This window comes from Hypanus sabinus, chromosome 20 (genome assembly GCF_030144855.1).
Source record: "Hypanus sabinus isolate sHypSab1 chromosome 20, sHypSab1.hap1, whole genome shotgun sequence".
Classification (NCBI taxonomy): Eukaryota; Metazoa; Chordata; class Chondrichthyes; order Myliobatiformes; family Dasyatidae; genus Hypanus; species Hypanus sabinus.
This window is the reverse complement of record NC_082725.1, coordinates 3402290-3416864: the sequence shown is the minus strand read 5'-3', so window position 1 is coordinate 3416864 and position 14575 is coordinate 3402290. Positions and strand designations below refer to the sequence as shown.

At 42.4% G+C, this 14575-nt stretch overlaps 1 protein-coding gene across 6 annotated transcripts in view; it reads left to right on the top strand.

Moving 5' to 3' along the window:
- The window catches only part of LOC132378234 (zinc finger protein 385D-like), a 452746-nt gene extending 438591 nt beyond the window's left edge, over positions 1-14155 (top strand). For 4 of the 6 annotated variants that reach the window (XM_059944963.1, XM_059944966.1, XM_059944962.1 and 1 more), the window contains 3 exons: positions 6627-6808; positions 6912-7013; positions 9700-14155. In XM_059944963.1, the coding sequence (XP_059800946.1) occupies positions 6627-6808; positions 6912-7013; positions 9700-9930 (515 nt within the window). In that variant the 3' untranslated portion in view covers positions 9931-14155. The remainder of the gene's footprint in view (positions 1-6626; positions 6809-6911; positions 7014-9699) is intronic. The other 2 variants (XM_059944961.1, XM_059944965.1) reach the window with 1 other exon arrangement.
- The last annotated feature ends 420 nt before the right edge of the window (positions 14156-14575 follow it).

Sequence of the window (14575 nt, the reverse complement as noted above, 5' to 3'; positions counted from 1 at the left end):
TCACTACTGAATACTGAAGCAAATATTCAATAAGCACTTCTGCTACCTCCTCTGACTCCGTGCACACGTTTCCACTATCGCACCTGATTGGTCCTTTTCTCTCACAGCTCATCCTCTTGCTCTTCACATACTTGTAGAATGCCTCTGTTTCTTTTATCCTGAATGTGAGGAAAATGGTAGGATATGGACATGGTGTTGGCAGCAGAGATTAGTTTAGTAAGCCATTTGATTATGAATTTAATTGGTTCAGCTCAACATCGTTGGCCAAAATGTCTGTTCCAGTGCCATACTGTTCTACAGTAATGTGCAAAATTATTAGACGCATATACGTATATACCTCAGGTGACTAAGAGTTTTGCACAATACTGATTTGTCAATATGTAGCAAAGAGCAAGTTTGTAAACCTGGTGGGAACAAAGGATGTTGGGAATAGTGAGGGTGGAGTGCCACGGGAGAGGTGTGGGACAGGCGGCAGAGGAGCACTGGGTGGGGTGTGGGTAGCTCTCACCCAGCCCTGAGACACCAGACAACGTTATTTGATTCCAAACAATTGGTTTATTAATCATTACAGAATGTCTCTCTGGTGCTTCCCTTCTCCCTTCCCTTTTCCCAACAAGATACCCTCTCCCTGCCCCCTTCCCACTTGCAGTCCGTATTAGAGAACCCTATCAGAATCAGGTTCATCATTACTCACATATGCCATGAAATTTGTTTTCTTTTGTGGCAGCAGTAAAGTTCAATATATAAAATTACTACAGTACTGTGCAAAAGTCTTAGGCACCCTAGCTATAGATATATATATATATGTGTATATGTGTGTGTGTGTGTGAGAGAGAGAGCTTAAGACTTTAGCACAGTACTACATATTCTGTATTCTATGCATGCCTGCTTTAATACATTGACTTGCTGCCACATGATTGGCCAGTTCGGTGTTTGCTTCAATGAGCAGGTACACAGGAGGACCAATGAAGTGGCCACTGAGTGTAGAGAGGTGGGATACAACCCCAGCGTTGGGGCTTCAACTGACAAAAAGCAGAATGGCATTTCATTATAGCACTGATCACAAGTGATCCCAAGACACTGTTGTCTCGGTGGCCAATATAATTAAATTGAAATTTCAATTAATGGAAGAGTCCATTGCTGTCTGTGGAAATTTTCTGAGTGAAAATTGGGTAACTCGGGGGAAATGTGTTACTTGTGAAACAGTGATGAATTCTGTGCCCTACAGAGGAGAGTCAAATGCAGTGAATATGTGTAATATTCTGAATTCCTTTGACAGAATACTAGTTTGTGCCCAAGAGATATTCTGGAAGTTAAAAGTAGGTATGAACAGTCTCCTGAGAGTGATTGAATGATTATAATAGAAATTGAAAAAACTCTCCATGAACCACAAATGTTTTTAATGTAACAGCCGTGAAGATTTATTCTTTCGATAATGAATCGCTCCTCAAACACCATTAATAGATCAGAAAGTGGATAATGATTTCTGACAAAATTAAAATGTATCAAATGGTGTTCTAACTGAAAGTAAAACCATTTTGAAGAAATCACAGATTATTTTCTGTACTACTTGTTTTTCAAAGAGAAAATATTTATAATTTAATCTCTTGCATTTATAAGTTTATTAACTCAGGAGATTCTGCAGATTCTGGAAATCCAGAGCAACATACACAAAATGTGCAGGAACAAATGAGGTGCTTATGGAGTATAAGAACTGCAAGAGAACATTTAGAAGGAAATGGGGGTGGGTGATGCTGAAGGAAGTCTTGAGTTTGCCCTATTTGACAAGGTGAAGGAGAATCCTAAGGGATTCTACAGATATGTGAAAAGCAAAAGGATTGCATGGGACAAATTGATCCTCTGGAAGACCAGAGTAGTAATCCATGTGTGAGCCAAAAGAGATGGAGGAGATCTTAAATAAATTCTTTGCTCTGTATTTCCTCAGAAGATGGACACAGAGTCTGTAGAAGTGAGGCAAAGCAACATCAACTTCATGGACCCTGTACAGATTACAGAGGAGGAGATGTTTGCTACCCTGAGGCAAATCAGGGTGGATAAATCCCCAGGGACAGACAAGGTGTTCCCTTTGGCTTGTGGGAGGCAAATGGAGAAATTGCCAGCGCCCTAGCTGAGATATTTAAGTCACTCTTAACAGTGAGTGAGGCAACAGAGGAATGAAGGATAACTGATGTTGTTCTGCTGTTTAAGAAAGGCTCAAAAATAAACCAGGAGATTATAGGCTGATGAGCCTGACATCCATAGTGGGAAGGTTATTGGAAGCTAGTCTAAGGGGCCAGATATGTAAGTATTTGATTAGACATGCATTGATTACAGATAGTCAGCATTTCTTCATGCATGGTATGTCATGTTTACCTAATCTTATAGAGTTATTTGAGGAAGTTACCAGGAAAGCTGATGAAGGGAAGGCAGTGGATGTTGTCTACATGGTCTTTAGCAAGACTTTTGACAAGGTCCCGCATAGGAAGTTGGTCAAGAAGGTTCAGTCGCTCGGCATTCAGGATGAGGTAGTAAATTGGATTAGACATTGGCTGTGTGGGAAAAGCCAGAGAGTGGTTGTAGATAGTTGCCTCTCTGACAAGTGGAATGCCGCAGGGATCGGCGCTGGGTCTTTTGTTGTTCGTCATCTATTTAACAATCTGGATGATAATGTGGTTAACTGGATCAGCAAATTTGCAGATGCCACCAAGGTTGAGGGTGTAGTGGACAGTGAGGAAGACTATCATGGTTTGCAGTGAGATCTGGAGCAGATGGAAAAATAAGCTGGAAAATGGCAGATGGAACTTAATGCAGACAAGAGCGAGCTGTTGCACTTTAGTAGAACCTGCCAGGGTAGGTCCTACACAGTGAATGGTAGGGTACTGAGGAGTGTGGTAGAACAAAGGGATTTGGGAATACAGGTCTATAATTTGTTGAAAGTGGCCTCACAGGTAGATAGGGCCATCAAGAAAGCTTTTAGAACATGGAACATAATAGAGTACCGCACAGGAAAAGGCCATTTGGCCCAAAATGTGCCAAATCACCCAAACACCCTTGTCCATATCCCTCCACCCTCCTTATATCCATGTGCCTATCCAAGCATCTCTTAAAAGCCTCTAACAAAATTTTCCTCTACCACCATACCAGGCAGTGTATTCCAGGCATCTGCAACTCTCCCAGTAAAAACGCTTACCCCTCACATCCTCCTTAAACCTACCCCCTCTCACCTTCAATGCATCACCCCTGGGATTATACATTTCAACACCGGGAAATAGATACTCTCTGTCCACTCTATCTATGCCTCTCATAGTCTTGTAAACCTCTATCAGACCTCCCCTCAGCATCCGACACTCTAGAGAAAACAACCCATGTTAATCCAACTTCTCGTGATGGCACAAACCTCTAAATCAGGCAGCTTCCTGTTGAACCCCTTCTGCACCCTCACCAAAGCCTCAACATCCTTCCTACAGTGATGTGATCAGAACAGTATGCAATACTCCAGACGTGGCCTAATCATAGTTTTATAAAGTTGCAAAATAACCTCCTGACTTTTGAACTCAATACCTCGACTAATAAAAGCAAGCATCCCATAAGCCTCTTAACCACCTTATTGACTTGTGTATCCACTTACAATGAGCTACGGACTTGGATCACAAGATCTCTCTGCTCAACAACACTTATGGACCTTGCAAAAGCAAAGATATAGTATACTATCAAGGGTACTGTCTCCTTGCATTTGCCCTACTGAGGTGCAATACCTCTCATTTTTCTGGTTTAAGCTCCATCTGCCATTTTTCAGCCCATATCTGTAACTTATCAATATTGTGCTGCATTCTTTCTTAGTTGTCTACACTAACCACAACTCCACCGCAAATCATCCGCAAATTTACTAACCCATCCATCAACATTTTCATCCAGGCCATTTATAAGCATTACAAACAGCAGAGGTCCCAGTGGAGCTGCAGTAACTACAGACGTCCAGCTCGAATAAGACCTTTCAGCACTACCCTGTCTTCTGTGTACAAGCCAGTTCCGAATCCAAACAGCCAATTTGCAGATCCACGCATTTCAATCTCCTGGATTAGCCTCCCATAATGGACTTTGTCAAATGCTTATCTAAGCTCCATGTAGACAACACCTGCACCCTACCCTCATCAATCTTCCTTGTCAACTTGTCAAAAAAACTCAGTCAAGCTGGTAAGGCACGACCTGCCACACACAAAGCCATGCTGACTGTCCCTAATTTGGCCATGGGTTTCCAGATACTCATAACTCCTACCCCTATGAATTTTCTCCAGCAATTTCCCTACAACTGACCTGAGGCTCACCAGCCTTAGTTACTAGGACATTCTCTTGTTCACTTCTTAAATGGAGGTACAATGTTAGCCACTCACCAGTCCTCTGGGACCTTGCATGTGGCTAGAGAGGGCACAAAGATACCGGTCAAGGATCCTGCAATCTCGTTTCTTGCCTACTTCAATAACCTTGGCTAAATATCATCAGGTCCTGGGGATTTCTCCAGCTTAATGCTCCTTAGGAGGCCCAACACTTCTTCCTTCTTGACCTCTAAATACCCTAACATAGTTAAACACTCGCCACTGATCTCCTGGTCTTCGATATCCTTTTCCTTGGTAAATACTGAAGCAAAGTACTCATTTAGTACCTCACTCATTCTCTGTATCCAAGCATATGTCCCCCTCTTATCCTTTAAGTGGTCCTACCCTCTCCCTTGTCATCATCCTTTTGCTCTTGATGTATGTATAGAATGCCTTGGGAGTCACTTTAATCCTACCTGCCAAGGACTTTTTCATGGCCCCTCATGTCGTTCCTAATTCCCTTCTTTAGTTCTTTTCTGATTTCTTTGTATTCCTCATGTGCTTCATTTGATCCTGACTTCCGAAGCTTTACATACTTTTCCTTTTTCTTTTTGGCTAAATTCATCACCTTTCTGGACATCCAAGGCTCTCTTACCTTTCCACCTTCTAACAGGAACATACCTTTCTTGTCCCCTGTGCAATTGATCTTTAAATGCCTTCCACATGTCTGATATGGACTTGCCAAAGAGAAACTGGTCTTACTTAACTCTTCTTAGTTCCTGCCTAATGCCCTCGTAATTTGCCCTACTCCAATTTGAAACTCTTCCACAAGGACCGTTAGCTGAAAGATAAGGAGTTGTGGTTACAGTTTCCTAACTGTTCACCCACAGAAAGGTCAGTCACCAAGCCAGGCTCATTATCCAGCACCAAGTCCAGTTCAGCCCCTCCTCTCTTTGGACCATATTGATTTAAGAAACCTTCCTGGATGCACTTAGCAAATTCATCCCTGTCTAAACCTCTTACTCCAGGAAGGTCACATTGGCCTTCATGAATCAATGTGTTGAGTACAGAAGATGGAGTTGAAGTTATACAAGGCCTCATTTGGAGTACTGGGTGCAGTTTTCTTCACCTACCTACAGGAAAGATGCAAACAAAGTTGAAAAAGTACAGAGAAAATTTACAAGGCTGTTGCTGGGACTGGAGGATCTGAGTTGTAAGGGAAAGTTGAATAGGTTAGGACTGTATTACTTTGAAGATAGAAGAATTGAGGAGATTTGATAGAGGTATATAAAATTATGAGGGGTATAGATTGGGTAAATACAAGCAGGCTTTTTCCACTAAGGTTGGATGGGACTACAACCAGAGGTTATGGGTTAAGGGTGAAATTTTAAGGAGACATGAGGGAAAACTTCTTCACTCGGAGGGTTGTGAGAGTGTGGAATGAGCTGTCAGCAGAAGTGGTGCATGCGAGCTCAATTTCAACATTTAAGAGAAGTTTGGATAGGTACATGCAAGTTAGGGGTATGGGGGGCTATGGTCCCAGTGCAGGTTGATGGGACTAGGCAGATTAAATGGTTTTAGCACGGACTAGATAGGCCAATGGGCCTGTTTCTGTGCTCTATTTTTAATGACAATAACTCAGCAAGTCAAGTGGCATCTATGGAAATGAATAGCAGTCAACATTTTGGGCTGAATTCTTTCTTCAGGACTGGAAAGAAGCAGAATGAAAAGGAGAGGAACTTGCCAGTTGTTCTGCCTCCTCTCTCGCACTTTCTTATTCTAACCTTCCCCTCCTTTCCTCTCCAGCCCCGATGACGAGTCTCGGCCCAAAACATCAACTGTTCATTTCCCTCCATTGATGCTGCCTAACCTGCTGAGTTCCTCCATCATTTTGTGTGTGTTACTCATATTATTTAAACCATTTTAGTTTAGTTGACTGAGGGATAAATATTTGTTGGGACAGTGGGAATGGAATCATTCCTAATAATAGCTTTCAGCCCAACATGTTGACTGTTTATAATTCTATTCAGTTTATAATTCAAACAGCTGAAGAGTTCATTACAATATGAAGTCAAAATGTCAATATTGAATGTTTGTTCATTATGTGCTGTGTTATATGACATAGCCATATCCACCTCGTATCCTTGGCCATGATTGTGCTTGGCAAACTTTTCTATCAATATGGTTTGCCATTTCTGGGCAGTGTCTTTACAAGATGGGTGACCCCAGCCACAATCATTTGTCAATAGGAGTTCCAGCATATGATTCAATCTATATTATCAATGTTAATTGCTTCATAATTCTACTTATCAGGATCTAAGCACAAAACAATGTTGGAGGCTCGAAATGGAGGAGGTCCAATTAAGGCATTTCCTAGACCAGGTGTCAAAGGCAAAACGTCCACCAACAAAGGAGTTACGACCGGTCTGCAGAATAAAACCTTTCACTGTGAAATCTGTGATGTGCACGTGAACTCAGAAACACAACTCAAACAGGTTAGCCCTTGGAATGAAATGATTACCCATGCTATCAAGTCCACACATGTCTGTTTCTTTTCAAGGATCATTTGGATTAATTGTTGCCTCTTCTTATTTTCAGCACATCAGCAGCAGAAGGCACAAGGATAGAGCTGCAGGAAAACCTCCCAAACCCAAATACAGTCCGTACAATAAACTCCAGAGGGGTAGCAACGCTCTTGCAGTAAGCAAATGCATTGACACACTAAGCCTGGATTCCTGCATGAACCTCTCCTCACTGGGAAACGAATGAATGTGCTTTCTCAAGTCTCAAAGGAGATTCATGTAGTTAACTTGTGATATTTTGGGTTTTGAGGGATCATAAGTCAGCCATGATCTGATGATGGAACAGATTCGATGGGAATGGTTGAATTTTTCTCCTTTGGGTTAAGTGTGAAAGGTGAAATGTTTAAGGGGATCATAAGGCAAAGTTTCTTCACTCAGAGGGTGGTGAGGGTGTGAAATGAGTGGTGGATGCGGGTACAATTTCAATGTTTAAGAGAAATTTGGATAAGCACATCAATGGTAGGGGAAGGGAGGGCTATATTCCGGGAGCAAGTCGATGGGGCTAGGCAGACTAATAGTTCGGCCCAGACTCAATAGGTCGAAGCGTCTGTTTGTGTTCTGTGATTCTACATCTTAATGCCCTAACAAAATGAGAAGGTGAAATGTTGGTGGTCTTGTGGATAGTTTAAATGACTGTTGTGTGTTACACTGGGACATTGATAGAATGAAGGGCTGGGCTGAAAAGTGGCAGAAAGGATTCAACTTGAAAAATATGAAGTTATCAGTTTGGAAGGTTGAATTTGAAGACAGAATACAGGGTTAATACCAGGGTTAATACCATGGTTAATACAGGTTTAATACAGGGTTAATACCATGGTTAATACAGGTTTAATACAGGGTTAATACAGGGTTAATACAGGGTTAATACCAGGGTTAATACCAGGGTTAATACAGGGTTAATACAGGGTTAATACAAGGGTTCTTGGACAGAGGTCCACATCCATAGATCCCTCAAAGTTGCCACACACATTGCCAGGGGTGGTAAGAGAGAATATGGTCTGTGGCCTTTATTAGTGAGGGGACTGAGCTCAAGAGCCACGAAGTAATATTTCTGTTGTATACGGCCCTGGTCAGACCACAGTTAGAATATTGTTTTCAATTCTGGTTGCCTCATTATAGGGAGCTTTAGAGGGAGTGGTGTGGAGACTCACCAGGACGCGGCCTGGATTAGAGAGTGTATTTTATGAGGATAGGTTGAGCGAGTTTGGGATTTTCTCTGTGGAGTGAAGGAGACTGAGGTGTGACTCAACAGAGGTGTATGAGATGATGAGGCATAGAATGAATGGATGGCCAGAGACTTGCCCAGGGTGGTAATGACTAATACAGGGGGGCATAGTTTTAAGGTGATCAGAGGAGAATATAGGAGGGATGTCAGAAGTGGGTTTTATACACAGAGGAGTGGTGGGTGAATGGAATGTGCTGCCAGGAGTGGAGGTCCAGACAGAATACTTAGGGATATTTAAGAAACTCTGAAATGGATGATAGAAAAATCGAGGTTTATGTGGAAGAGAAGGGTTAGGTTGATTTTGGTGCAGGTTAAAGTATCAGTACAACACGGTGGGCTGAAGGGCCTGTGGCAAGCTGTCGCGTTCTGTGTTCTTTGGTCATACCTGGAGCAATTCAATATCAGCAGTAAAGCAGTATAAACCTTACTGGTTCTTCTCTTCACAAACAAGAGAAATTCTGCAGATGCTGGAAATCCAAGCAACACACAAAAAGCTGGAGGAACTCAGCAGGCCGGGCAGCATTATGGAGAAAAGTACAGTCGAAGTTTACGGCTGAGACCCTTCAGCAGGACTGGAGAAAAAATGCTGAAGAGTAGATTTAGAAGGTGGGGAGGGGAGAGAGAAACACAAGGTGATAGGTGAAAGTGAAGAGCTGGGAGGTCGATTGGTGAAAGAGATACAGGGATGGAGAGGGGGTGTCCGCTCGAAGAGGACAGAAGGCCATGGAAGAAAGAAAATGGGGGAGGAGATGAGCAGGGAAGGAGATGAGGTGAGAGAGGGAAAGGGGGAAGGGGAATGGTGAAGTTGAGGGAGGAGGGGGCATTACTGGAATTTTGTGAAATCGATGTTCATACCCAGGTGGAATAGAAGGTGTTGTCCCTCCAACCTAAATGTGGCCTCATCATGACAGTGGTGGAGGCCATGGATGGACATGTCGGAATGGGAATGGGTGGCCACTGGGAAATCCCACTTGTTCGGGCGGTTGGAGCGTAGATGCACAGAGAAGCGGTCTCCCAATCTATGTTGGGTCTCACCGACATACGGGAGGCCACTCCGGGAGCACCAAATGGCCCCAACAGACTCACAGGTGAAGTGTCGCCTCACCTGGAAGGACTATTTAGGGCCCTACGGGTAGTGAGGGAGGAGGTGTAGGACTTGTTCCGCTTGCAAGGATAGTGCCAGGAGGGAGATTGGTGGGAGGGATGGGTGGAGAAGGAAGTCACGTAGGGAGCGATCCCTGTGGAAAGCAGAAAGTGGAGGGGATGGGGTTGGTGGGAGAGAAAGATGTGCTTGATGGTGGGATCTCGTGGAGATGACTTCCATTGGTTCTTCTCTTGACACAGAACATCCACTTAGATGCTTGAGGCTGATAAAAAAAAATACCGTTCACTAATTGGCAATAACTAAAATATGGCATATCTGGAATTAATCTGAAAGCAATATCTTTGCTGCTGATTTAAATTGTATCTAAATGTAAGTAGTCAACAGCTTGAATAATAGTTTAAGTATTGTTTATTTGCAGGAAATGCAGTGGTATGTTTGCTCAAACTTAGTTCACTGTGTTATTCTCTTTTACAGTTGAAACTGGCCTTCCAGAAAGAACTGAGTAAGCCCCTGGCCGCTCGTCTCTTACCAAATCCCTTCGCTGCCGCGGCGGCAGCGGCCGCTGCCGTCAATTCTCCATTTGCTCTGCGCTCGGGCCCTGCAGCCACTCTATTCCAAACGGCGGCCCTGCCTCCAGCCCTTCTTCGACCCGCTCCCGGACCCATACGGGCCGCGCACACTCCGGTCCTATTCGCACCGTACTGAGTACAGGACTGAGTTATATAAGTAATAATAAATGACTGCAATAATCGAAACAGGGAACTATGCAGTGATAATCACAGAGTTAATGAACATGAAAAGAGACTTGTCTCTGCTCCTGCAGTAAGTACACAGATTTCGAATGGCTGCATCTTGGTTCAGCAAAAAGAATTAAAGCAATCCTTCCACAGGCAATCTATTACACAGTTAACACGAGTAGTTTTGTGTTTTAGAAATGTGTAGGGTCTGCAATCTACCCGTAACAATCATCAGCCTTTTTACACAGTATTTTTGTGTAATGTTTCCATGTCTTGTGAAGAGTCTGTAAATGTGTGTAAGGGCATTATTCTACACTCTTATATGTACATTTAATTTTCTCTGTAGGATGAAACGATACAATGACACACTGTGACAAAAGTCTTCATTAACTGTCAGTGCAGTTTAGCAGCCTGCTGCCTGGTATTTACCCAATTATAAACTTGTAAATGGTGTCTTGTGGAGCTGTCACTTTGTGCTGTAAAGTTCTGATGTAATAATTGTCTAATATGATTTTCAAATGTTAGAATTAAATAGCAGAAGACATGTTTAATTTTTATATGACTTGGAGGGTTGGGGTAAGAGTGTGACTGTTTTAATGGAGTTCACCATGTATTTATTTTGGAACAAAGCCAGGTTTTAAGCTGTATTTTTAAAAATTTTTATTTCAAGATCCAGCACAGATCAGGCCTTTCTGACCCAATGAGCCACACAACCCAGCAACCCTCTGACTTAATCCCTGTCTACTCATAGGACAATTTACAATGACTAATTAACCTGCAAACTGGTGTGTCACTGGACTGTGGGAGGGCACCAGAGCACCCGGATGAAACCCATGCATATGGTGGTAGAATTGCACTCTGGACTCTGACGCTGTCGGCTGTATAGTGTCTCGCTACCTGCCACGCTCACCCTGGTCAGGAGGACTGTGTTCACTGTCTGGCACTGGCAGTAGGTTAGAACTGGCTTCCAAAGTTCAGTGCCAAATTGTGAGGTGCTACGATGCAGCATCTGTAGCAACTTTCAGGTGAATATATAACTGCCACTCACCATTGTACAAAGTAACACCATTAAATGCAACTTTCACATAATAAGAGAATAAATTGTTAATTACCACAAGACCATATGACGTCGGAGCAGAGTTCAATCATTTGACCCTTTGAGTCTGCTCCACCATTCCATATGGCTGATTTATTACCCCTTTCAACCTCATTCTCCTGCCTCCTCCCTTCACACCCTGACTGCTCAATAATCCATAAACCCCTGCTTTAAATATATTTAGTGACTTGGCCTCCACAGGCATTAGTGGCAATGAATTCCACAGATTCACCCCCTGACTACAAATAAACTCCTCCTCGCCTTTGTTCTAAAAGGACACGCTTGTATTCTGAGGCTGTGCTTTCTGGTCTTAGACTCACCCGCTACAGGAAACAGTGTCTCTACATCCATTCTATCTCAGCCTTTAAATATTCAATGTTTCATTGATATTCCCTCCTCATTCTTCTAAAGTCCAGTCATATTCCTATGTCTGAGAATTTCTAAGCTCATATGAAGGATATGGGTGCTGTTGCCAAGTCTAGTTGTTAATACTCATTCACAACCGTCCTGGCGAAAGTGATGGTTTCAAGAATTTGATGAGAAATGGTAATATATTTCCAAATCAGAATAGTCTGTGATTTGGACCCAAACTCAGAGAGGATGGAGTCCCAACGTACCTACTACATTTTCCCTTCTCAGAGGGAGAGGTTGTGGGAATGTTAGAGTAGGACCTAAGGTAGTATTTTTATCCAATGGCATTGTTATAGTGTAATAGAGAATGACAGCACAGAAACAGGGCCTTCAAGCCTTTAGTTCAACCAAACTGTTATTCTGCCCATCGGCCTGAACCCTGACCATAGCCCTCTACACCCCTTCTATCCACGTACTTATTCAAACTTCTCTTAAATGTTACAATCAGACCCACATCCACCATTTCCACTGGCAGCTCGTTCCACACTCTCACCATTCTCTGAGTGAAGAAGTTCCCCTTAAATATTTCACCTTTTACCCATAACCCCTGACCTCTAGTTCTAGTCTCAACCTTGGCCTCACCAATGTCTTCTACAACTTTGGTATAACGTCCCACCTACTATATTCAATACTTTGATTTATGAAGGCTAAGGTGCCAGAATGTCCCTTTGTGACCTTATGTACCTGTGATGCCAATTTCAAGGAATTATGGGTCTGTATTCCGTGATCTCCTTGTTCTACCACAGTTGTCAGTGTCCTTATGTTCATAATATAAGTCTTACCCAGGTTGGTCCTCCCAAAGTGCAAAACCTCCCAAATGTGCATTCATTTCGGTGGAAAAAGCTGACTTGCATTTACCCTTTCTAACTCCTCATAATTTTGTATATTTCTATCAAATGTCTCCTCATTCTCCTACGTTCCAGGAAATAAAGTTCTAACCTATCCAGCCTTTCCTATAACTCAGGCCCTCAAGTCCTGACAATATTCTTGTAAATTTTGCTCTGTACTCTTTCAGTCTTATATACATCTTTTCTGTAGGTAGGTGACCAAAACTGCACATAACACTCCAAATTTTGGCCTCACCAATGTCTTCTACAACTTTGGCATAACATCCCACCTCCTATATTCAATACTTTGATTTATAAAGGCTAAGGTGCCAGAATGTCCCTTTGCGACCTTATGTACCCGTGACACCAATTTCAAGGAATTATGGATCTGTATTCTGTGATCTCCTTGTTCTACTGCAGTTGTCAGTGTCCTTATGTTCATAATATAAGTCTTACCCAGGTTGGTCCTCCCAAAGTGCAAAACCTCACACGTGTCTGCATTAAACTCCATCTGCCATTTTTCAGCCCATGTGTCCAGCTGGTCCTAATCCAGTAGAGAGAACTGCAGGAATACAAGTGATATTTTACATAACACTGTGCTGATTTTTCAGTTAATAAATGTGCATTCATTTTGTCCATCTGCTGGCAGCAACCAGTTTGACTGAATTCCAGACGGACAATGACATTGTCTGAATCTTTCTCCATGGCAGACTGAAACTTCATTATCTTCTTTAGGAGTTAAATAATTGTCATTGTAATGTTGTTTCTCCCTGTTTGGACATTCAGTTTACGCTACATTTGTGCAATGTCTTACACTTCAAAGGGAATTCTTTGTTTCATTTACTTGACCTTAGCTTCAGCATGCCTCATTCCAGCTTTCTCGCAACTTACTGTAAATGCACACAGCACAATAATTTTAGAAAATCATATTGTATATTCTAAATATTAAAACCTACAAACTTATTGCAGGCTGTTGGTTTTACCAGCTGTAAATTGTGAGAAGAAAATGATGTTTCTATGTACAGTAATACCAATTGAAAGCTTTTTCAGCCTTGTATGTATCACCGATAATCACCAGAATCATTACTGCAAATGACAATTTAGCTCAGGACAAAATCTTTAAAGGTGATGTAAAAAGGTTTGCTGAAATAGAAAATAATTTGTTAATAAAGCAAGTATTAGTATTAACCAAAAATATACCATTTATTGTGAGAAATATTTATATTGACATTAACACAGGGATTGCCAACCATTTTTATGCCATGGGTCCCTGCTATTAACTGAGGGGCCAGTGAATTCCAGGTTGGGAACCCCTGCATTAACATCATGAAGGATCCCACCCACCATGCTTATGGACAGTTTGTCCCACTCCCATCAGGGAGGAGGCTACATAGCATCCACACCAGATCTAGCAGACTCAAAAATGGTTCTTTCTCCAAGCAGTAAGGTTGATCAGCACTTCCACCCAATAACACACCCCTCCACCACGGCTTTATCATTTCCTGTCAGTCACCAGATGTACTGACACTCCTGTGCCTAGTGTCACTCTATGAATGTACAATCAATGTATGACTGTAAGCTATTTATGTATTTATATCCATTGTGTGTTTTTTATTATTGCTGTGTTTTTTTGTGCTGCATCAGATCTGGAGTAACAATGACTTCATTCTTATTTACACGTGTACATTGTTTGGAAGTAGTGCAGCATATACATTCAGTGGCTGTTTTATTAGACACCTCCTGTAATAATAAAATAGACACTGAGTGCATGTTCATGGCCATCTGCTGCTGTAGCCTGTCCACTCGATAGGTTGTGCATTCAGAGAGGCTCTTCTGCACAGTTGTCCTAGTGCAGAACACCCTGAAGGTTAACTTGCAGGTTGAGTCGGTGGTGAGGAAGGCAAATGCCATGTTAGCATTCATTTCAAGAGGTCTAGAATATATAATTGTGAATGTGATGCTGAGGCTTTCTAAGGAACTGGTGAGCCTCACCTTGAATATTGTGAACATTCTGGGCCCCTTATCTAAGAAAAGATGTGCTGTCATTGGAGAGGGTTCAGAGGAGGTTCACAAGGATGATTCCAGGAATGAAAGGGTTATCATACAAGGAACGTTTGATAGCTCTGGGTCTGTACTCACTGGAATTTAGAAGGATGAAGTGGGGGGGATCTCATTGAAACCTTTCAAATCTTGAAAGGCCCAGACATGCAGATGTAGAAAGGAATCTTCCTATGATGGGAGAGTCTAGGACAAGAGGGCACAGCCTCATGATAGAGGGG